Consider the following 25,345-nt stretch of genomic DNA (forward strand, 5'->3'; position numbering starts at 1 on the left):
TTTCTTAAGTTTTTTGCCTTCAAAAAAAAATACGTAAAATTCTGCAAAATTTTCTACAGAAAAATTCTGAAGATAAAAATTTTGTACAAAAATCTGAAAAAACTGCAGAAATTCATGCACAAAATATGCAATTTTTTATGCAGTAATTTTTGCATTATTTTTTCCTACGCGAGTGAACTCACAGAGCAGATGAAGTGTTGTTAAACGTGTAAGACAGTGTTAAGAAGTTGTATGAAATTTACATTAATTTTATAATTATTTTATTAATATTTTAGATTTATTTATATACTTTAAGAGGATGCTAAACTGCCCGTCAAACTTGATCGATGTCGGTAATGTAAAGTCATTCGTTTACGTAGCTGAGCGCGCGCGTGCGTGCGTGCATGCGTGCGTGTGTGCGTGCGTGCATGCACTTTGACCTCTTCGCCACGCGTTGTTTCAATAAAGACAGAGAATAAACAAAAAAGGGTAGACAAAACACCTACTTATACTTTTTATTTATTCTCCGCCTCATTCTATCGAGACAGCAGCAGTGGACAGAGAGGTAAAAGTACATTGAAGTGCATTCAGCTCACGATTCTCGAACTTTGAGATAAACCTGTAAGTTTGCAACTGTAACTTTGTTTTAATTGTAAATTTTGTAATTGCACGTTATATTTCTAATCTGTATTCCTAAAAAGGATAAGCACATAAGATTATTGCAACGTGATTACATGTAAAATTTATTATTTTTTACTTTTTTTTAAGTATAGTAATAGTGATAGAAATACCCCGATAGGAAAAGATTTATAAAATTGTATTACAAAAAAATTGTAAAAGATTATCCGTCATTATGAGAGCACAATTGAGAAAATAGATGTAGAAACATTAACCTTTTATAAAACATTAATAAATGTTTGCGCAATTAAATTTTGAAATGGTATGTTGGCATAATAGCGATGTGGCGAATCAGCACATTTGCAAAATTAAATTTAGAAATAAATTGTGCAATAATTGAGAAAAATATTTCAGTCGTAACATGTTTAAAACATTTAGAAATATGATTGCGCACAAAAGACTCAAATTATTCTTCAATTATTCCTAAATTATGATGCACAAATATTGAAACATGGAATGTGTAATATTGCATATGTTTCAATATTTGTGCATTATAATGTAGAAATGATTTAAGAGTTTCCGACCGCTATTACTATCAATGAGATACTTAACACTCCAACGGACGCAACTAATCTGTCAGACAAAGTGCCTCATCTTTTTTAATCTTTATTAATGTCTAGTGAATAAGTGATATTTGTGTTATTGTAATACCTTTTGATATTAATTTTGAATTAAATATTGAAGGTTAAATGCTATAAATATTGCACATATTATTGCTACATTATATTGTGAAAATATTGAAGATTATAATGTGATAATTTTAAATGCTGAAATAATTGCAAAATATTTATGTTTTAATATTTGTCTAATCTTTCACAAATATTATTGACGAATTATAGTCTGACAAAACTGTTGCGTTATGGCAAATCATCTTAGTACAATCTTTAATGCCATTATTGTGCAATGTTTGCAAAATCTTCCTATCGGGGTAATAATGCCAGAGGCGTTGATCGTGAGTTAGTTACTAGTAAATAAATGCCAAAAACGTGAGTTAGCTAGTTTTTAAAAAATGTCAGAGGCATAAATTGTGAGCTGGCTAGTTTTTAAAAAATGTCAGAAGCGTAAATCGTGAACTAGCTAATTTTTACAAAATGTCAGAGATGTAAATTGTGGGCTAACTAGTCTTTAAACAATATTACAGATGTAAATTGTGAACTGGCTAGTTTTCAAAAAATGCTAGAGGCGTAAATTGTAAGCTGGCTAGTTTTAGAAAATGTCAAAGACGTAAATCGTAAGCTGGCTAAATTAAAAAAATATTAGTGGTGTTTATCGTGAACTGGCTAGTTTTTAAAAATGCCAGCGACGTAAATTATAAGCTGACTAGATTTAAAAAATGTCAGAGGCATTTATGTGAGCTGGCTATTTGCAAAAAAATGCTTAAAACAATTGTTACGAGCTAATTTTTAACTTGTTGCCAGAGGTACAAATTGTAAGCTGGCTATTTACAAGAAAAATGCCAGAGCTGATTGCCGTAGACTTGCTATTTATAATTTATTGCCGGAAGCATAAATTGATTATAATTATAATAAAATATTAGAAGCATTTGTTGTGAAAAAATGTTATTGATGTTTATCATACAAACGTAATATTAAAGGCTGTAAGTTTATAAGTGTATAATTACAGTATGTATTATAATGTGCGTGCGCGTGCGTGTACATGTGAATACATTAGAATACATATAATTGAAATTCTAATATTGCATACAAATGTAGATTCATCCATGGTCTGTATTTGATTAGAGCAATATACAGAATTTTTTTTAAATGAACAGTACATTAGTACATGTAGTATATATTTTAATACAAGCTAATTTAGCTAAAAGTAATTTTTATTCCTTTTATTAGACGTAACACAAAAAAAGATTTAAAAAACATGTGCAATATACATGCAATGTATAAACAATGAGCAACAGTTAAAATATTTTTTAGCTTTATAAGTGTTACTCAAAATAATCTTGACAACTTATTCAAAATTACACATTGAATTCGGTCGCTTTATAATATGCAATTTTTATCAAATTTATATTATATATTTTATAATTGATGATACACTTAAATAGTAATACAAGTTGACACATTAAAAAATAAAAGATGTATTTTGTAACTATCAAACTATTCTTGCAAGGAAGTTAAAAATTAATTTAATTGGTAAAAAGAATCAACATTGGGAGTTTCCATATTATGATATTACACAATTATATAAATATTTTCCTATTGGCAATAGGTAAATATTTTTATAATTGTATAACGTAATAATAAAATTATCTACAAATTTTGAAAGTAAAACTTGTATGTACACTCATTTAATGTCTCCAAAAAAAAAACTGTATATTAATTTTCCAATTGCCGAAATCTATATAAAGAAAATTTTCTTTTAAAAATTATTCTGAAAATCGTGGTAATTGTGAAACAAAATAAACTTTGCAGAATTTTACTATGCTTTTGACAAAATTTACTAAAATTTTAATAAAATTTAACAAAGTTTTAATAAATTCTGTTAGAAGCATAGTAAAATTTACAAAATTTTGCCAAATTCTATTAAAATTGTAGTAAATTTTTTAAAAATATTAAGACAACGTTATGCAAAGTTTACGTTGTCTTACAATTACCACGATTTTCAGAGTAATTAAAAAAAAAAGTTCCCTCCGTGTAGATTTTGGCAATTAGAAAATTAATATATATTCTTTTTTTGAAGACATAAATGAGTATATATACAAGTTTTACTATAACAAAATATATAATAAATGTATAATTACACGTTACACAATATGTCATATTTACAGCTGTCACAAAACTAATTTATTATTTCAGAATTTTAAAAAAAGTATGTCTGTTAGATTTTACTAAAAGTCGTCTTAAAGACGTCTTTTCAGTAACGTCTTAAAGATATCTTTTTTAATATGTCTTTTCAATGTCTTAAAAGAGGATGTGTTTAAAAATTTACCAAAAGTCATCTTAAAGACGTCTTATTGACAATGTCTTACATACATCTCTTTTAAAACGTCTTTTTGATCTCTTTTAGACAGCGTGTTGTCTAGGAGTATATCCAGTGCAGAAATTCTCTTTAAATTGTGGAGCATCAAAGTCACAATGATAATTCACGTTTTTTGGCAATTTGTTTTTACTATTATGATAATACACGCTGCAATTTTTGGTAAGTATTAACTTTCAACAGTGAATTTAGTTTAACAATATGATAAAGAAAATTTCCTAGTATGATTAAAAAAATACAATTATTATAACAGAATAATCGCTCGTGTACGCAAAGCAAAAATAGATAAATAAGGACAAAATTAAGATATAAAATTTTATTAATAATTATGCTAAATATATTTAAATAAATAGGTCGTTTCGATTTACTTAGTCCCTTTTTAGCTATCTTACATCTATTTAAAAATATAACATTATATGAAATAAAAATCGAATCTCTTATTACAATTATTTACAATATATTAGATTCTTTAGTGAATTTCGAAGATCTTAATTAAGTGTAGTAGTTTTAAGATAATTTTTATATTAAATTTCAAAAATATTTTATTTAAAAAAATTATTTCTCCTTTCTATTTTTAATATAACCAATATTTAATGTAAGAAAAACAAATTAATTATATTTATTTTTTCACAGACGACATGACCACTAATGAGGCCGTCGAGACTATTTTTTTACGTGTTTATAACGGGTACTTCTTTTTAACAATTTTGATTTATTTTACTTTACTTTTATCGCCTAAAATTAAATTCTCAAGATATAAGAAATTCATTACACTTTTTATAATAATGTCAATTTTTTAATGTAATGTAAAATAAGAAAAACTGTTGCATTGAAAAAAGATTTAATAATAGTTACCAAATGTTCAATGAATTAATGCTAATTAAAGAGTTAAATATAATAAAATAATTTTAATTTTCTAAATATTAAGTAAATAGTAACATTTTAAAATTACAAAATTATAATTGCAAAGTTGTTTTTCTTTTTTTTTCGAAATGCAGTCCTATGACGCATATGTTGACTAATCATTATTATATTATCAAATTTCTTGTAAACCATAAGAAATGATTTCTATGAAATTGTAAGACATTATTTCTTATAATTTTTAAGAAATTTAATTATATATATATATATATATGAATTTATTCTTTCCAAAATTTATTCTTATATCAATTCAAATATTTATTTCTTTTAGTACCACTATAGAAGAATACGATGATTATCCATTAGAGAATGCCAGTGCAATTACATCTAGAATAACTGACAATAAACCGACGGTGTTATATATTCACGGCCTCAACGAGAATTTAGAAGAAAACAGTGTGCAAACAGTGGTAAAAGGTATCTTAATGAAACAGCACTCTGTGACAAAATTTTCATGTCTTTATGATTAAGAATTTTTTATACTTTAAATATTAAAAAATTTCTAATATATGTATAAAAGATATATAATATAGAGATTAGAGTAAATTACATTTACTCCTTATATTTTTTCTGATTTCTGCTGCATAAATAACCGTGTGACGTAAACAGCGAAAATACACTGTTATTTAAATATAAATTATTTATGAAAACCTTCAATCAATTATGTGTATAATTGTCGTGCATAATTTCAGTATTAAAACACAATCCGTGAAGGAATATGTTGTATCAATTAAGTTGCTCGTCAATCGTGATGTGTATGTACATACATACATTCAGAGATAATAATTTGCAATACTTTAATCCTTCGTGGTCAATTCTTTGAAAAATTTGATGTTGGTTTCACCAAGATATAATGGACTCTATGTTTTTACTGGTCGTATTGATAGTTTTCGTTATTTTAACAAAAAGAAAAAATACTGAATGAAGTTAAAAGATTGTTTTAAAATATTGTCTAGTAGCAAATGTGAAAATTTGATTTAAACATAAAAAAAATTGTTTAAATTGCTTTTAAATAATAACTCAGGTACAAAGCGCCAAATTTTTGGGAGGATTTACTGAACTCTCGGTAATCAAAAGATTAAATATATATATGCTCTTCCTACATAAAAAATTTCTACAAAAGATGGACTTTTTTAATCCTTCTGGAAAATGCTTAAATTTATTTTTTTTTAATTGAAAAATGTTCTAAAAAATTATATGTTATTATATACAGTTATTCTTTAAAATTCTTAAAAAATATTGCTTAAAAATATGTAGTGTAGTCCCAGTCCATCAATAAAATTTGATGGAAATTATACCTCATGCAATGAATAACAGAAAATGTATTAGCATTTTCTAAAATAACCTGAAAGGACGTGAGAAATCGCTATGAAATTCTAAACATTTTTTAAATATTTTAATCTGTTTTGTGCATCGAGATAGATCTTTTTATTTATGTAAGTTACTCACTGACCGCTTTGCTATATCTACATGGAGAAAATTTTATAGTAAAAATTACTATGGTAAGTAGTAACGCGAACCAAAGAAGAAATTATAAAAATTTTTATTATGTTTCTCATCAGATTATCATAGTATTTACACTTATAGTATAATTCTTGGAAATTTCTTCTATCCGTAGTTGCTACCGTACATAATAAGTTTTATTATAAATTTTTTTTTTATAATGCAATTGATAGAAATTGTGTCTAATATCACGACTTCATATATGGGCAATTTTAGAACATTATTATTATTATTAATACCAACATAATCTACTTGCCATTTTTAAACCTTTCAATGACTCTAAAATATATACTAAGTGCTGTTATGTTATTTCGGGAAATACTAACACATTTTCTATTATACATCTATACCACATAAGGTTTAATTTTCATTATGTTTCATTGATGGACAAACTGATCTCAATTTAAACAATGTCCTTTATATAGAAATTCTATATAATATTTTGAAAAATTATATAAAAAATTCTATAAAAATGTAAAAATAAAAAATATACATTTAAGTAACTTTTATCTTTTCAGCTTACTTAAAAAGAAATGATCACAATATTATTGGAGTGGATTATCGTAATTTAGCGAAGGACTTATATCCAATAGCAGTAGAACATGTCTCTCGTGTTGGAGATGCTGTCACAACAGCTCTCAATAAAATGGTCGAATCCGGTTTTGATACGAAAAAATTGCATATCGTTGGACATTCCCTGGGCGCCCAAGTCTCCAGCTATATTGGCAAAAAAGTCAACTTTCAAATTCCTAGAATCACGGGTAAAAATGCACAAGTTTTATTACTACTAGTTGATTTTTCCTTGATTTTCTATTTACATATCATTACTTAATGATTTAAAATATCTTTAAATAATCTTCCCGACATTCATTTAATATAATTTAGACATAATACATGTATACACATATATTATATGACATTACATCTATATTATTTATGTTCGACTAATTCAAATATTGATAAATGTTTGACATAGGCACTATTTGACTCACCAATGTCGTCACGAAAAATTTTATTACAAAAGTAATAATTGTTTCTTTGTTTCACTTTTAAACAGTGAAATCCGTAAAACACGTTAATCGCGGATGTATCGCTATTCTCATTCGTATTATTCAAATACGTCGAGCGCATATAAAGAGAGTTTTATAGATTATTTCAAAGTACTTTATTACGAGATTCAGTATACATATACATTGAAAGATATTTTTGTGTAGGTCTGGATCCTGCCGGCCCCCTTTTCAATATTGTCCATGATAGCCTTTCGTCCTCTGATGCTGCTTTCGTCGATATCATACACACAGATTTTGGATTTTATGGTGTTGCTAAAACCACAGGCACAATAGATTTTTTTCCAAATGGTGGCAGTCGTATACAACCCGGTTGTCCGAGTGTTTTTCTACCGTCTACTGCAGATGGTATAATTTCTCTCTCTTAAGGTCATTACACGCACATGCCTTTTACATCTCAATTTTTGTCATTTTAGATTTTTGTAGCCATTATCGTTCCTGGGAATACTATGCTGAGTCTGTGCCCAACGAATCTGCTTTCTTAGGCGTGGAATGTTCCTCATCACTCAATTTTCAATTAGGCGAATGCAGTAATAACAGTAGAATTATCATGGGATATGCCACTCCGAGAAGCGCGTTAGTAAACAATTTTTGTATTTCAGAGATTTAACCCTTATCCGGTATTGTGACGTTAATTTGATCCCAACTGAATTCAACTTTCAATGAACTATCGAAAACTCACAAAAATTGTGAAAATTTTTTTACATATTCAAAATCAAATTTTAATTAAAACTTTTTCATCTCAAAGTAAAATGTTTGAAATGTAATTTGTAAATTTTTCAAGTCACTAATGGCAAGCATTTTTGTTTGTTGAAGTCCCAACAGACTCCAGGGTACCGATTATAGAATTCCTGAAAAGATGCTAAAAAACTTACATTATTTTTTAAAACTTTTATATATGTAAAATATTTTACTTTCTCATAATTCTTAACAAGAACTTAAATAAATAAAATCTAAAAAAGAGTTGAAGGTATTGTTTAGAAATCTTTATAAAAAATATAAAATATATGGATGTAAGAATTTTTTTGCTACAGTTATCTTTTTTAACAATAAAATTATGAAATTATAAAATATTTTTTTTCAGGCAAGGGACAGTCTATCTTGTAACGGACAAACAAAGTCCTTTTGGATTAAAAGAGGCAGGACTCTTACCAAATTAATTATGCTACATTAAGAATTACAATCTAAAAAGGATATCTTAAAATTTCTAAAAAAAGAAATAGCAAATTCTTTTTTAATATAAAAAAACGAAAGAGAGAGAGAGAGAGTATCGGACTGTGCAAGATGCATACATATTATATTCATATATTAATAATCGAGTGTAATGTCTTTCTCTTTTTTTATTTCTTCGTGTCGTATATAATAACCGAATCGTAATCATTCGTATCCCACACAACACACTTTATTCTGAGGATATCTCCAGGTTATCGAGATATCCAATTGGACATATCGTAATCCCATGGATGTCCTACGGTTATTGCGATATTCCTTGGATATCTAGTGGATATTGCGATATTCTGTGCTGTGTGGGATTATTCCGCATGTCCGAACATTTTCTGTCTTTTCTCTCAATAATATATATAATATTACACACGACATACGAAATCTCTTAGTTGAGCTACAATAAATAGTTTACATAAAATATTCATGTTCGATAAAATTATAACATTAACATAAAAATATATAAATATAACATCAGTATAAATATATGTATATTTTGTATAATGTGTGTGTAATGTGTGTCAACATTAATAATAAAAATATAAATAGAAAAAAAGTAAAAAAATATATAAAATACAAAACAAAAAAATTAAAAAGAATCCTTATAATGACAGATACCTTGACGTTATATAAGGGCTTAAATGTTGTTTGATTATTTGAGAAGTTGTAAAGCAGTATGATAAAACTTTTCCATTTTGTCAAAAATTTAATGTAACGATATGATAACTTGTTAAATAACAATACATCAAGTGCATAATATTGCTTTTTTGTACATCCATGAATCTTGTAAAGATTTAGTATTTTTGAGTAAATGTTATAATAAACTGTGATTTTTAAATGTTCAGTTTGATGCTCAGATTCATGTTCTGCGGTCCCAAAAACATATATGTACCCATTTTGAAGTAAATATGTTTGACATCATCGCTGAAAAGTATCATTAATTAGATAGCATTTTATTCTTTCGACGCTTTATTTCTATCCGTTATTTTGTATTTGAATTTTATTTCGATAATGCCGCAGCACTACGTCAAAGAGCAAATTTTAACGATTGCATAAGGAGAATTGCACTGTCGTAGACCAAAAAAATTAGCCTTTTTCCCACTGTGCGCCATGCCGGGCCGTGTCTCTCATTTTCCTCCGTCGTGCGCTCACGACAAAACACGTGCTTTCCTCGTGCTTTGCGAATAAATTTAGTATGCAGAATATATATATATATACATATTATATATATGCATGCCCTGCATAAAACGTCGAATTGAAAAGAATTAAAAAATTGACATTTTACAAAAAGCAGAATTCAACAGAATTCAGAAGATATTCAATTAAATTGAATTCTGCTTAAATAAGGATTAAACTCATTTCAAATATTAACTCTCGCATTTAAAAGAATTCACTTGACTCTAAACGTTCTTCGCATTTAATCGTAATAAGAAGCATTCCAATGAATGCAAATCGCATTAAAAAAAATTTACTTCTGCTAATTGTTATCGAATTCAGAGGCATACAAAATTTCATGGTTCTATTCTCAATATTGCACTGAAAAGTATTGTCCACGATCTAATCTGAGATTTTTGCAGAGCAGAATTCACGATAAAATTTTGCGAAACGTTATTTTTAAATAAGACATTTTAAAGTGTATTAGTATTTAATTATGTACTTTAAGAGGATGCTAAACTGCTCGTCAAACTTGATCGATGTCGATAATGTAAAGTCATTCGTTTACGTAGCCGTACGTGCGTACGTGCGTGAGTGAGTGCGTCCGCGCGCGCGCTTGGGCTCGGAATCGTAGCACATAACATCTGACATCGCGTCATGTAGGCAATCCACAATTCGACCGCCGAGCCATGCACTTTGACCTCTCCGCCACGCGCCGTTTCAATAGAGAATAAAAAGGGTAGACGAAATATTTACTTATACTTTTTATTTTTTCTCCGTCTCATTCTACCGAGACAGCAGCCGTGGACGGAGAGGCCAAGTGCACTGAAGTGCATTCGGCTCGCGATTCTCGAACTCTGGGACAAACCTGTAAGTTTATAACTGTAATTTTATTTTAATTGTAAATTTTGTAATTGCACGTTATATGTCTAATCTGTATTCGTAAAAAGGATAAACATATAAGATTATTACAACGTGATTACATGTAAAATTTATTATTCTTTACTTTTTTTTAAGTAATAGTAATAGTAATAGAAATAATAATACCAGAGGTTGATCGTGAGTTAGTTACTAGTAAATAAATGCCAAAGGCTTAAATCGTGAGTTAGCTAGTTTTTAAAAAATGTCAGAGGCATAAATCGTGATGTGGCTAGTTTTTAAAAAATGCCAGTGACGTAAATGATGAGCTGGCTAATTTAAAAAAAATGTCAAAGGCGTTTATCGTGAACTGGCTATTTGCAAGAAAAATGCTAGAAGCGTTTGTCATGAGCTAATTTTTAACTTGTTGCCAGAGGTACAAATTGTAAGCTGGCTATTTACAAGAAAAATGCCAGAGCTGATTGCCGTAGACTTGCTATTTTTCATTTACTGCCGGAAGCATAAATAGACTATAATTATAATAAAATATTAGAAGCATTTGTGAAAAAATCTTATTGATGTTTATCATACGAACAACGTAATTTTAAATTTACGTTGTAAGTTTATAAGTGTATAATTACTGTATATATTATAATGTGCGTGCGCGTGGTGTATGTACATACATGTGAATACATTAGAATACATCTAATTGAAATTCTAATATTGCATACAAATGCAGATTTATCCATGGTCTGCATTTGATTAGAGCAATATACGGAATTTAAAAAAAAATAAACAGTACATTAGTACATGTACTAATTCATATTTTAATACAAACTAATTTAGCTAAAAGTAATTTTTATTTCTTTTATTAGACGTAACACAAAAAAAAATTTAAAAAATATGTGCAATGTACATGCAATGTATAAACAATGAGCAACAGTTAAAATATTTTTTAGCTTTATAAGTGTTACTCAAAATGATCTTGACAACTTATTCAAAATTATACATTGAAATCGGTCGCCTTATAATATGCAATTTTTATCAATTTATATTATACATATATCTTATAATTCATGATACACTTAAGTAGTAATACAAGTTGATACATTAAAAAATAAAAGATGTACGTATTTCGTAACGATCAAACTATTTCTTGCAAGGAAGTTAAAAATTAATTTAAAGGTAAAAAGAATCAACATTGGGATTTTTCATATTATGACGAATTATATAAATGTTTTCCTATCGGCGATAGGAGAATATTTTTATAATTGTATAACGTAATAATAAAATTATCTACAGATTTTGAAAGTAAAACTTGTATGTATACTCATTTAATGTCTTCAAAAAAAACTATATATTAATTTTCTAATTGCCGATATCTACACGAAGAAAATTTTTTTTTAAGAATTATTCTTAAAATCGTGGTAATTATGAGACACAACGTAAATCTTGCAAAATTTTACTATGCTTTTAACAAAGTTTACTAAAATTTTAATAAAATTTGACAGTTTTAGTCAATTTTGTTAGAAGCATAGTAAAATTTATAAAATTTTGCCAGATTTTATTAAAATTTTAGTAAATTTTGTTAAAAATATTAAAACAACGTTCTCCAAAGTTTACATTGTCTTACAATTACCACAATTTTCAAAGTAATTAAAAAAAAATTCTCTCTGTGTAGATTTCGGCAATTAGAAAATTAATATATAATCTTTTTTGAAGACATACATGAATATACATACAAGTTTTACTATAATAAAATATATAATAAATGTATAATTACATGTTACACAATATGTCATATTGACAGCTGTCACACAATTAATCTATTATTTCGGGATCTTAAAAAATAATGTCTGTTAGATTTTACTAAAAGTCGTCTTAAAGACGTTTTTTTAGTAACGTCTTAAAGACATCTCTTTCAAGATGTCTTTTTAATCACTTTTAGACATGCGTGTTGTCTGGGAGTATATCCAGTGCAGAAATTTTCTTTAAATTGTGAACCATCGAAGTCACAATGATAATTCACGTTTTTTGGCAATTTGTTTTTACTATTATGATAATACACCCTGCAATTTTTGGTAAGTATTGACTTTAAACAGTGAATTCAATTTAACAATATGATAAAGAAAATTTTCTAGTATGATTAAAAAATACAATTATTATAACAGAAGAATCGCTCGTGTACGCAAAGCAAAAATAGACAAAGTAAATTAAGATATCATAAAATTTTATTAATAATTATGCTACATATATTTAAATAGATAGGACGTTTTGATTTACTTAGTTCTCCTTCAGCTGTCTTACATCAATTTAAAAATATAACATTACATGTGATAAAAACCGAATCTCTTATTACAAATATTTACAATATATCAGATTCTTTAGTGAATTTCGGAGATCTCAATTAAGTATAATAGATTTAAGATAATTTTTATATTAAATTTCAAAAATATTTTATTTTAAAAAATTATTTCTCCTTCCTATTTTCAATGTAACCAATATTTAATGTAAAAAAGACAAATTAATTATATTTATTTTTTCACAGACGACATAACCACTAATAAGGCCATTGAGACCATTTTTTTACGTGTTTATACCGGGTAATTCTTTTTAACAATTTTGATTTATTTTATTTTACTTTTACCGCCTAAAATTGAATTCTCAAGATATAAGAAATCCATTACATTTTTTATAATAATGTCAATCTTTTAACATAACGTAAAATAAGAAAAAATGTTGCATTGAAAAAAGATTTAATAATAATTACCAAATGTTCAATGAATTAATGCTAATTAAAGAGTCAAATATAAAATATAATAAAATAATTTTAATTTTCTAAATATTAAGTAAATAGTAACATTTTAAAATTACAAAACTATAATTGCAAAGTTGTTTTTCTTTTTTTTCGAAATGCAGTCCTATGACGCATATGTTGACTAATCATTATTATATTATCAAATTTCTTGAAAACCATAAGAAATGATTTTTATGAAATTGTAAAACATTATTTCTTATAATTTTTAAGAAATTTAATTATATATATATATGAATTTATTCTTTTCAAAATTTATTTTTATATCAATTCAAATATTTATTTCTTTTAGTACCACTATAGAAGAATACGATGATTATCCATTAGAGAATGCCAGTGCAATTACATCTAGAATAACTGAAAATAAACCGACGGTGTTATATATTCACGGCTTCAATGAGCATCTAGAAGAAAACAGCGTGCAAACAGTGATAAAAGGTATCTTAATGATACAGCATTCTGTATCACGATACATACATATTTTAATAAAACTTGGCATAAATGTAGAGGGGGTGAATACATGAATTTAGAAATTTTTAGTTGGTGCTCAAAAACAGTTTGAAGGGGTGAAACCACCCTTCAAAGTTGAGACGGTTCTTCGGTTTTCAAATTTTTTCCAAATTGTTAAGTTATTTCGGGAAATACTAATACATTTTTTATTACACATCTATACCACATAAGGTTTAATTTCCATCATGTTTCAATGATGGACAAACTGATTTCAAATTTAAGCAATGTCTTTTCTATAAAAATTCTATATAATATTTTGAAAAATTATATTAAAAATTCTATGAAAATGTAAAAATAAAAAACATACATTTTAGTAACTTTTATCTTTTTAGCTTACTTAAAAAAAAATGATCACAATATTATTGGAGCGGATTATCGTAATTTAGCGAACGGCTTGTATTCAGTAGCAGCAGAACATGTCCCTCGTGTTGGAAATACTGTCGCAACAGCTCTCAATGAAATGGCCGAATCCGGTTTTGATACGAAAAAATTGCATATCGTCGGACATTCCCTGGGTGCCCAAGTCTCCATCTATGTTGGCAAAAAAGTCAACTTTCAGATTCCTAGAATTACGGGTAAAAATGCACAAGTTTTATTACTACTAGTTGATTTTTCCTTGATTTTCTATTTACATATCATTACTTAATGATTTAAAATATCTTTAAATAATCTTCCCGACATTCATTTAATATAATTCAGACATAATACACGTATACACGTATATTATGTGACATTACATCTATATTATTTATATTCGACTAATTCAAATATTGATAAATGTTTGACATAGGCACTATTTGACTTACCAATGTCGTTACAAAAAATTTTATTACAAAAGTAATAATTGTTTCTTTGCTTCACTTTTAAACAGTAAAATCTGTAAAACACTTTAATCGCGGATGTATCGCTATTCTCATTCGTATTATTCAAATACCTCGAGTGCATATGAAGAGAGTTTTACACATTATTTTTCAAAGTACTCTATTACGAGATTTCAGTATACATATATATTAAAATTTTTGTATAGGTCTGGATCCTGCCGGCCGCTTTTTCAATATTGTCCATGATACCCTTTCGTCCTCTGATGCTGGTTTTGTGGATATCATACACACAGATTATGGATTTTATGGTGTTGCCAAAACCACAGGCACAGTAGATTTTTTTCCAAATGGTGGCAATCGTGTGCAACCCGGTTGTCCGAGTGTTATTCCACCGTTTACTACGGATGGTATAATTTCTCTCTCTTAAGGCCATTACACGTACATGCCTTTTACATCTCGATTTTTGTCATTTTAGATGACTGTAGCCATCATCGTTCCTGGGAATACTATGCTGAATCTGTGCTCAACGAATCTGCCTTCTTAGGCGTGGAATGTTCCTCATCACTCAATTTTCAATTAGGCGAATGCAGTAATAACAGTAGAACTATCATGGGATATGCCACTCCGAGTAGCGCGTTAGTAAAGAAATTTTGTATTTCAGAGATTTAACCCTTATCTGGTAGTGTGAGGTCAATTTAATCTCAACTGAATTCAACTTTCAGTGAACTATCGAAAACTCACGAAAATTGTAAAAATTTTTTTGTATACTCAAAATCAAATTTTAATTAAAACTTTTTAGTCTCAAAGTAAACTGTTTGAAAAGTAATCTGTAAGTTTTTCAAGTCACTAACGGCAAGCATTTTTGTTTGTTGGAGTCCCGACAGACTCCAGTGTACCGATTATAAAATTCAACTGAAGTGTACCGAGTAAGAATTAAAAAAATATTATTTTATAAAATTATACCTCTATAAAAAATTATATTAGACTGATTTATGTAATTTTTTCTAACTATTCTTTACATACATTTTATAATAACTAAGAATTAATATTTTTCGAAATTTTTGCGACTTAAAGCAGTTTGCAAAAGATGCTAAAAAATCTACATTATTTTTTAAAATTTTTATATATGTAAAATATTTTACTTTCTCATAATTCTTAACGAGAACTTAAATTAATAAAATCTGAAAAAGAGTTGAAGATATTGTTTAGAAATCTTTATAAAAAATATAAGTTATATGGATGTAAGAATCTTTTTCGCTACGGTTATCTTTTTTACAATGAAATTATAAAATTATAAAATATTCTTTTTTCAGGCAAGGGACAGTCTATCTTGTGACGGGCAAACAAAGTCCTTTTGGATTGAAAGAGGCAGGACTTTTACCAAATTAATTATGCTACGTTAAGAATTACAATCTAAAAAGGATATCTTAAAATTTCTAAAAAAAGAAATAGCAAATTCTTTTATTAATATAAAAAAAAACAAAAGAAAGAGAGAGAAGGTATCGGCCTTTGCAAGACGCATACATATTATATACACATTACATATTAATAATCGAGCGTAACATCTTACTCTTTTTTTATTTCTCGTAATAACCAAGTCGTAGTTATTCGTATTATTCCGCATGTTCGAACATCTTCTGTCTTTTGCATTCAATAGTATAGGTATATAATATTACTTTTAATTTAACATTGAATTAACGATTGTCATTGCGTTTTTTGATATATTCTTGCAAATTTTCAAGTTTTAATTTGTTAAAAATTTAAAATTAAATAATTGAAAGTTAAAAATAATTAGAATACATAAATTAATAAGTATTCTATCGCCGAGATCTTTCAGATTCTCACGCGTATATCGATCGCGACGACGACAGCGGTAGCGAACGTAATAAACTAAACATTTATTTTTAAATAAAACAGAATAAGATGGAACGCTACCATAATATATAACTTGCGGCATACCTTTAATAGCCCATGATGGCCTTTAGAATTGCATGTAATGTTTCATGAAACGATTAGTAAAATTTATTATGCATGAATTATTTGTGCACAAATTATCTGTTGCGGAAGTCAAAGTAATTCCTAAGTGAGAGAGAACAGAGAAGCGACATACAATACGAAACGCGAAGAAATAAGAGCTGTAATATAATAGCATTCTTAGAAACATTGGCTCCTAAGAAATATTTTCTATCAAGACCTCACTTAAGATCTTCAAGACTTTTCCGTAGACTTTTTTAATCGAGAACGATGCACACTCTTCCCTTATCGTTTGCGCTATTAACGTACACCGGATACTGGCGACCTGTTCACTTAACATCCGTCAAGTATTGGGCGTACGTCGTTTATTCAATCGCGATGATTTTTCTACTTTACTCATTCACGGTTTGCGGCTTGGTCGACTGCTTTATAATCAAGGATCTCGATACATTCATTGAGAAATTCTCGCTGTTTCTTTCGGTGTTCGGCGTCTGCTGCAAAGTGACAAACCTAGCGCTACGTCGGGACGAAATCATCGATCTCACCGACATGTTACTAAAGGACATCTGTATACCCAGGAACGAATACGAAACGAATATTCAGCGACGCTTCGATCGTAATGCGAAGTGCGTATTGTGAAATTAAATCCTGCAAAAGTTAAAATTGGAAAACAACACGTTACTTAAAACGCCATTATTATTTACTTTTTTTATATTATAACAGTAACGGTAACGTCATTACATTTTTACAGCAGCAATAATGAATTAAGTTGCTACTTTTATTGTTATTTTAGCTTCTTTGCCTTCTTATCTTATGCCTATTCAATAAATTAACACATTAATCTTACTTACTTTAATTAATAAAAATACAATCGGTGTGCCAACAAATTAATGGTTAGGTACAAAAATGCAATAAAATGTTACTTATTTTTACATTAAAAATTTTACATAAATTAAATAAGTATCAAAAAAAATTGTGTGTGTGTGTGTGTGTGTGTGTGTACTTTAATATATTATATTTTACATTGTATTTTAATATTTATTGCCAATACTGAAAGTCTACAGTACGGATGTAATAAAAATTACAAAAGAATTTTTAGAACTAACAGTAATATGCAAAATATGCATTCTTAATGACAACATTAATGTTTAAAAACAATGTTAATGTAAATTATAGGTAAAATTTGCGCATTTGTTGTGTGAACTACAATCTAAATTTCTACAAAAATTAATACACTAGAAAAATAAATAAAAAAAATATAAAGAAAATTAGAAGAATTATTAGAAAAAAATATAAGGAAAAGCTTACTATATAGAGTTCGGAGTTTTAAGAAAGACAAATAATGAGCAATAAGAAGTCAATGTTGTAATGTAGACAATGCGCAAAACAAAATTTCTTTTTTTTATACAATTAATAATTAATAATTAAAAGTTTTAGTTCACAATATGTTGGCCATGCAACCCTCCGTTTCATAAAACCTTACAAAATTAGCAGATTTTATAATTTATCACACGACGGTCAACAATTTCTTCGTAATTATTAGGACATTAATGCAGTTGACAAGTTGATTAATATTAATTGTTGTAAACGTCTTTAATTCAAAGTATGAAAAAATTCGTTTATCATAAAATTATTAAAAATTAAAAAAGAATTGATATTAATTACTTATTATAGGATTTTACAAAGAACACAACAGCAACGTTTTCGAAACAACGCTTCACCGATATGATGATAAAAGTCACAAATACAGTCATTGAATTAAATTAAAAAATACAGTTAAATTAATCAAAATGCGGGCGAAATAATCGGAATGTAAAATAACTTCAGAACATAACAGTTTTGCCGGAATAAAATTCTAAATAATATTTGTCCAAATTATATCTGAATTTAAGACACATACTTTATAATTTTTTTTTATAATTATTTTAATTATTTATTTAAAATTTTGCGTGCTAAAGAGTAATATTTGCTACTCTAGGCTTGTCTCAAGTTTTTTTTTGTATTCACATAATATAAAATTTTATATAAAAATTAAGATCTACAATTATTACTTATGTAGATATTATTTATGTAAATATATTTATAAAAATGGATGTAAAAGTATATTAATTTTTTATAAAATATTGATATTAATTAAACATAAACAATTTTTATTATTTATAATTTAGGATTAATTTTTTTTGTAAGCATTCGTGGATTCGTATATTTCTGAATATTTTATATATACATATATAATGTAGCTGAAATATTTTTCTCCATTATTAAACAATTTTTTTCTAAATTTTACTTTGCAAATGTAATACTTGTAAAATAATTTGCCATATTATTATAATTTTATTAAAATATTGTTTTAAATGTTTCGAAATTATAGTTACACAAACAGTAGTTGTCAATATTTTATAAAAGATCAATATACTACATTTATTTTTATAAATATATCTACATAAATAATTGTAAATCTTAATTTTTATATAAATTTTTATATCGTGTGAAGACAAAAAACACTTGAGACAAGCGTGGAGTAGAGAATAATGCAGTCTGCCAAAAGTCTTGTATTTGGTCCCGGCCAAAACCGAATAGTGTTTATTATTATAGTAAACTCTCGATCGTTTTCCTCTTCGATAGAATGACAAACCATCAAGAACATTCTACTCAAAATCTTTCTAATATATCTTAGCTGTTTGAAAGTGATTGAAACTGTAGGTATATCTGTATATCTACGTGCGCATTCTAGACATGTAGAAAGGAAACCCGCATCTGACTTGGATTGTAGTGCCTTTGAGAGACAGTAAAGAAGAAAAATTAAAATCTATAATTATGTAGATATACTTATAAAGATACGTGTAAAAGTGATTGACCTTTTATAAAATATTAATAACTCGTATCATTTATCTCTCTCTTCTCTCTTTAACATTCTACATTTCTTCAATAATTCTCCAGAATAATCACCATATGCTGCGAAATACTGAACGAGTCAGCTGTCTTCTTCGCCACGGTTGCTCAATTCCGGTACTTTGTCAGCACTCGAACCTTACCGCTGTCAGACTGGGTACCTTATGACATCTCGTCAACAACCGTTTTCTGGGCTACTATGATGCACCAAACTATCGGATTAATAGTTTGCGCGAACGCTAGCGTCGCTCACGAGACTCTAATCTCTGGTTTTATGATCCAAACTTGTGCCCAACTGGACATACTCTGTCATCGCGCTCGCACTTTGTCGGACTCTCTGCAAGAGGCCCAAAGAAGGAATGCCTCGAAGGAGGACTTAAAAGCACTAGAACGGCGATTGATCCACGAGCTCATTCATCATCATCGCTACGTGTATAGGTGATAATAACAGTTTATTTTCGTAAAAAAAAGAGAAAAGAAATATATATAATAAAAATATATGTATAATATATTAAAAGGATAATTGTAATTAATGCAGATTTGCGGAGCGCATTAATGCAGTGTTCACATTAATGATTTTCGTGCAATTCACTGTAAGCTCGACGGTACTTTGCCTTAGCATCTACAAAATGTTGACGAAGAACTTACTGAGCCTCGAGTTCGCGTGGAGCTCGTCGTACCTTGGTTGTATGCTCATGCAGATTTATTTGTACTGCTGGTTCGGCAATGAAGTCACATTGAAGGTTAATCATTAATGCTATTCTTTCTTTTTGAAATATCTTACTTGGATGTATGTACATAAAATTGATATAGTGAACTTTCTTTGTAATTAATTTATTCTTAAATACTCAGAGTACTAAAATTGGAAGTGCCATTTATGAGATGGACTGGCCAATGCTTCCTACTGATTTAATGAAGACCCTTTTGGTGATAATCACACGATCAAAGAGACCAATCCAGATAACTAGTGGATATATAATTACTTTGTCCAACGATTCATTTATGAAGGTAAAAAAAAAGATATTGCAGTGATATATTTACTGAAAATATTTTAATTAAATCCAACATAATTATATTTTGATTTGCATATATGTTTTAATTTTTATATCTTTTAGATCATCAAAATATCTTACTCAGCGTACAATGTCCTGCAGGGATCTTAAAATACAAGTGAAAACAATTATCTTTTTGCCTCATAAAGAAATCTGGTGGCCAACCAATTATTTCCATACTAATAATATTGCTTAAAAATATTGCTACAATTTAAATATTTTCTTAAATATTCTTGTATATGTGTTTATTTCTTATTCGAGGATGGAAGACCTCCTAAAACCGATCTTATTCTCGCCATTTCGTCCTCGGCTTTAAATTCAACGTGACAACAGCAACTCGCAGGAACTCGGAAGAAATCGCGAATAGGCTCACCGTCTGCGGAAATGGCAGACAACTCGCGATAAATATATTTTTGCTTGCATGTTGTGATATATCCCTCAGCAAAACCGTCGATCATCCTGCACTTAGCATCCTCCTCTCTTAAAATAGAATACATTCCTTGTTCTATTTTCTGTCTCTATATATTCTATATACTAATTTCTATATACTCTCATTCATAATATATTTATATTTATACTATATATAAATATTAAATATAAATATTAAATATTAAATATTAAAAACTATGAAACTCAAACTTACATTGGTCTCTTGTTACTTACGTGCAAGCTTCGATCCGTAAAGTTTGAAGGAAATTATCACTCTGGACGATATACATCCACTGATCTTTTATATTTACAGCCGTTTTTGGTCGAATTAATCGCTCCTACAATTTAACGTTAAATTTTTATGAACATTTTTAAAGCAGCTATTATTATATCACGGGACTGTAGATAAGTTAATTTTCTTAAATTAAAGTTAATGATAATATAAAATTAAATTAAAAGTTACACAAACCGAAAATTTAAATTGTTGGTTAAAAATTGAGTTAAAGTTAAATTAAATTAGAAGTTAGTTTTAACTTTTTTATTGTTTAATTTTTTAAAATTATTATAGTAGCTAGTAAAATTTTTGTTTCTTCTTATTCAAAATAAACAAAATCACATAACTATCACGACAATCGCAACGAAAATCATTGTCTAATATTTAAAAGTTTATATAAGAAAAGAGTATTAACTTAGTTAAAGAAATAAGACAATTTTAACTTAAAAAAAAGTTATTATGTCTAAAATATGATAACTGTAACGTTGAATTGAATAAAAATTTATTTGCAAATAACTAATTGTGTAAATTAACTCTTATACAAATGTAATACTAAACAATATTAAATTGGCCAGTAATTAATACTTGTTTTAAGTATTAAAAGCACTACTGTTAGTACTTTTAATACTCAAAATAAGTTATAATTATTGGCCACTTTAATGCTGCCCAATATTACATTTTTATAAGAGAAGTTACTATATTATTTAATTCTTAACGTTTAGTTGCTACTATGATATTATACGATAATAAATTATAGTTTAAAGCTAATTTTACCGTGGATAGGCAAAGGGGTTCCTCATCGTTGTCGAATCGTGGTGTAAGAGCAATCTATTAATAAAGAAGAAAGAGATCAACATTTTTACTTTTTACTAATGATAAAAAAATTATAATTATAAATCTACTAACAACATCTTCATTTGCATAATTTAACAGGCTGGAATTTTTAGCAAGCATCTGCTTCACATACGTCTGAGGATAATAAGGGACGTCCTCGCAGAAAGTCTGTTTCAAGTAATCACAACGTGGCACTATTGCATAATTATCGCTACCAATTCTCGCTTGCCATTCGTCCGATAATCCGGAATTATGCTTATTTGCGTTCTTATCTAAAAATATATCTCAAAATATTTAACTAAAGATTGGTCTGATGAAAATGAGTTATTATACTTAAAAAACTTTTATACTTAAAAAATTTATAAAATGTATTGAAAAAGACACTGACTTTTTTAGCGTTTTAAAAACTGTTTTGATTTATCTAGAAAAACAAAAATTTTGCAAAAAAAGTATAAAATTATGTATTTGCGAAAAATTTATTGTAAAATATTTACAGAAATTATAAAAAATTATGCAAAGAATTCTATATATAAGAACAAATTTTCATCAAAACGTACGAATAGATATTATCTCTTTTTTTAGATGTAAATTATAACAATAATAATTATAACTGTATGTTATATGTTAACAGATTAATTTTAACATAAAGCATAATTAAATGTATTAAAAGGTCAAATTCTGTTTTAAAGTCTTATATATGTTACCTTCAAAAGTCGATTTTACTTCTTTTACATCATAAAATGATTCCTTGGGTATTTCAAGGGAAGCAGTCGTTGGATTTTGCAATCCGCCATTAACACGATGATTGTAGTACTGTTTGTAAGAATCATGTCCGTGAAAACGTCCTTCAAGAACGATCTGCAAGATTACAGAAAAAATGCAAGCTTTAATTTCCCATTTATTTAACGTATTTTTGCCTTATCGATATACAATAATGCTGTATCTCAATAACATCTCAATCAATAACTTTATAATCACTTTTTGCTTTCTAAGAAAAGAAATAATTGATTATATATATAATTTATCTCGAATGTATTATTTTTGATATTACATATCAGAAACATTTTTCAATAATCATCTTATCTGATCTCACGAACTCGCGTTTTGCTTGCATCATAATTAAAAGTCACGTTTTTTTGTTCATTTTTATTTAATTTATTATATTTAATATTGTGAATCTAATTTGATTACATGCATATTGAATATATATTAATACAACATTAAAATTATAAATTTAACACTGTTAAATAGCATGTTAATTTTTTTGCTCAATATACAAACTGCACATTTAAATTTTCAATTAAAGCTTTATCTCAAATATTATAAAGTAAACAAAGAATAGTTTATATACCGGTAAGATGACGAGGACCTCTATCAAAAACACTACGGCAAATTTTCCCATTCTTCAAAATTGTTTCTTTTTTTTTCACTCACTTACAATGTGATCGTTAATGCAAAGCGAGCAAATAAATGCAAAAAACTTAATGTTATTCCAAAGCAAACAGTGACTGCGCAGCTTGTGAGCTTTAAACAGCTCTTCATAGACTACTTAAACTGATTTGGATACATGACGACTTCCGATCACAGGCCGATGTTGGTTTTCTCTTATCGGCCGCATTATTATCTGCTTCCGAGGTTTTATCTGCAATCATCAATCGCGTCAGAGACTGATCGTTTGCATTTTTTTTGCGATAATATAGATTATCGTATTAATAGAACTTATCGTAGAACAGGAAAGCTAACCCGAAATTGCGAGAAAGTAATTGTATTTATTGCGAAAAATTGAAAACTTAAAAACACACGTGGAAGTTCCTAAATACGCTAGAAAAAAAATTTGGTTTACAGATTAAATTGGATATTCGGTTTCAAGATTTAATTAATATTTCTGTTGAAAATAGACAAATTAAAATTTTTCTAGAAAATTTCTAAAAAATTTTCTAAAATTACTACATGTTTGTCATTAATTTTTTACTTTGTAATCTCCTGTGTGTAAATATATAAGAAAATTCTTTATATAATAATGCTAAGTTTATATTTAATTAATAAAAGATAAGCATAAGTTTTTTTATAACTATATGATAGTCTAAAAATTTTGTAATGCATAATATGTAACCATAATTTACACTTGCAAATATTTAAAAAAATGTTTTGAAAGATTGAATTGTCTACCTTTATATATATATATTCCATGCCATTTTATTTCCCACTGTAATTTAAAAATTATATATATTTTTTATTTTTTTTTATTTATAATTCCTTTTTAAAATTGCAATTAAAATTTTTTCCAATTTAATCCTGAAGAAATGTTCTAGCAACATAAAACATAAAAATACAAAAAACGTGACAAAAGTAAAATAAAACATTAAAAATAAAACAAAAATTTGCAAATTGAAAGAATGATCTCCATAAATATCTTAGAGGGTCTAGAATTATTCATTGTATTTATGTACCAAAAATTATATATTCTTTATGTAGGTCAGTCCGAGATTCTAAATATACTTTGACCATTATATCATTATATTATCGTCAGCAAATGCGTCAGGATTTGCGTTACAGACCGCAAACAGGAAATCCGATCATAGGTTCTTGCGACTTTACGGTTGGCTCAAAACTTTATCTTTGCTTTTACAACTCTAATGTAAGCACTTTTGTGAGATTCATCCATTGTTTTCGATTTTTTTATGACTCTCTTGTTTTAAAGAAATGTTTTATTTTAAAAAATTTGGAATGAGAAAACTAAAAGAGAATTATTAATAAAGTTCTTTATATATAAACTTCGTGAACTCTTGTAAATTTATATATATAATTTGGATGAAGATTTTTTATTACAAGCCAATGTGGATTTTATTTGACGAATTATTATTTGCTTCGAGCTCCATTAGAAATATACAATTGATTCAATGTCAAATTTAAATCTGCAGATCAATTCATTGTATCAAGTTAAATTTGGTGTCACTTCGATATCAAAGTTACGTTAAATATTAATAAAACTTAAATATTAATAAACATTTCTTTAAACATCATCTCATTTTATTATATTTCATATTCAATCGATATTCATTAATATGACCCATATCAAAAAAAGACTATTTATAATCTTATGCCTTTGAATCATATCCTTCCCGTCAATTAGTCATCTTAATGCAAGTTTATCTATATTCTCATTAATAGTTCCTACCTAAAAAAAATTGAAAAGAATTATACAGAAATTCTAACAATTTTGAAATTTATATAATAATTATGAAAAAATTATACAAAAAATTCTGAAAAAAATTTTTTATCAAAACACTTTTCAGAATTTTTAATATAATTTTTTATAAATTTTTATATATTTCAAAATTTTTCAGAATTTCTATATAATTATATACCAG

At 27.4% G+C, this 25,345-nt stretch overlaps 4 protein-coding genes across 4 annotated transcripts; 3 read left to right on the forward strand and 1 right to left on the reverse strand.

Annotated features, from left to right (window-relative positions):
• Positions 1-481: 481 nt before the first annotated feature.
• On the forward strand, positions 482-8,343 carry LOC118644188 (pancreatic triacylglycerol lipase-like). Its single transcript, XM_036293413.1, has 8 exons — positions 482-600; positions 3,679-3,810; positions 4,282-4,336; positions 4,841-4,986; positions 6,591-6,833; positions 7,287-7,487; positions 7,556-7,715; positions 8,224-8,343. The coding sequence occupies exons 2-8, from the start codon at positions 3,747-3,749 to the stop codon at positions 8,297-8,299; spliced, it is 945 nt and encodes a 314-aa protein (XP_036149306.1). The 5' UTR covers positions 482-600; positions 3,679-3,746; the 3' UTR covers positions 8,300-8,343.
• A 1,669-nt stretch (positions 8,344-10,012) lies between these two features.
• LOC105830941 (pancreatic triacylglycerol lipase) lies at positions 10,013-16,555 on the forward strand. The gene is made up of 8 exons (XM_036293415.1): positions 10,013-10,385; positions 12,322-12,454; positions 12,922-12,976; positions 13,481-13,626; positions 14,031-14,273; positions 14,726-14,926; positions 14,995-15,154; positions 15,833-16,555. The coding sequence occupies exons 2-8, from the start codon at positions 12,391-12,393 to the stop codon at positions 15,906-15,908; spliced, it is 945 nt and encodes a 314-aa protein (XP_036149308.1). The 5' UTR covers positions 10,013-10,385; positions 12,322-12,390; the 3' UTR covers positions 15,909-16,555.
• A 126-nt stretch (positions 16,556-16,681) lies between these two features.
• Positions 16,682-20,432, forward strand: LOC105840397 (odorant receptor 67a). Its single transcript, XM_028194835.2, has 4 exons — positions 16,682-17,128; positions 19,434-19,823; positions 19,924-20,128; positions 20,238-20,432. Exons 1-4 carry the CDS (start codon positions 16,764-16,766, stop codon positions 20,415-20,417), a joined length of 1,140 nt encoding a protein of 379 aa, XP_028050636.1. The 5' UTR covers positions 16,682-16,763; the 3' UTR covers positions 20,418-20,432.
• A 23-nt stretch (positions 20,433-20,455) lies between these two features.
• LOC105840398 lies at positions 20,456-23,550 on the reverse strand. Its single transcript, XM_012687314.3, has 6 exons — positions 23,326-23,550; positions 22,679-22,832; positions 22,047-22,246; positions 21,915-21,968; positions 21,101-21,204; positions 20,456-20,917 (listed from the first exon to the last, which is right to left on the reverse strand). Exons 1-6 carry the CDS (start codon positions 23,374-23,376, stop codon positions 20,683-20,685), a joined length of 798 nt encoding a protein of 265 aa, XP_012542768.1. The 5' UTR covers positions 23,377-23,550; the 3' UTR covers positions 20,456-20,682.
• Positions 23,551-25,345: the final 1,795 nt, after the last annotated feature.

The sequence above is a fragment of the Monomorium pharaonis genome, chromosome 11 (genome assembly GCF_013373865.1).
Source record: "Monomorium pharaonis isolate MP-MQ-018 chromosome 11, ASM1337386v2, whole genome shotgun sequence".
Lineage (NCBI taxonomy): Eukaryota > Metazoa > Arthropoda > Insecta > Hymenoptera > Formicidae > Monomorium > Monomorium pharaonis.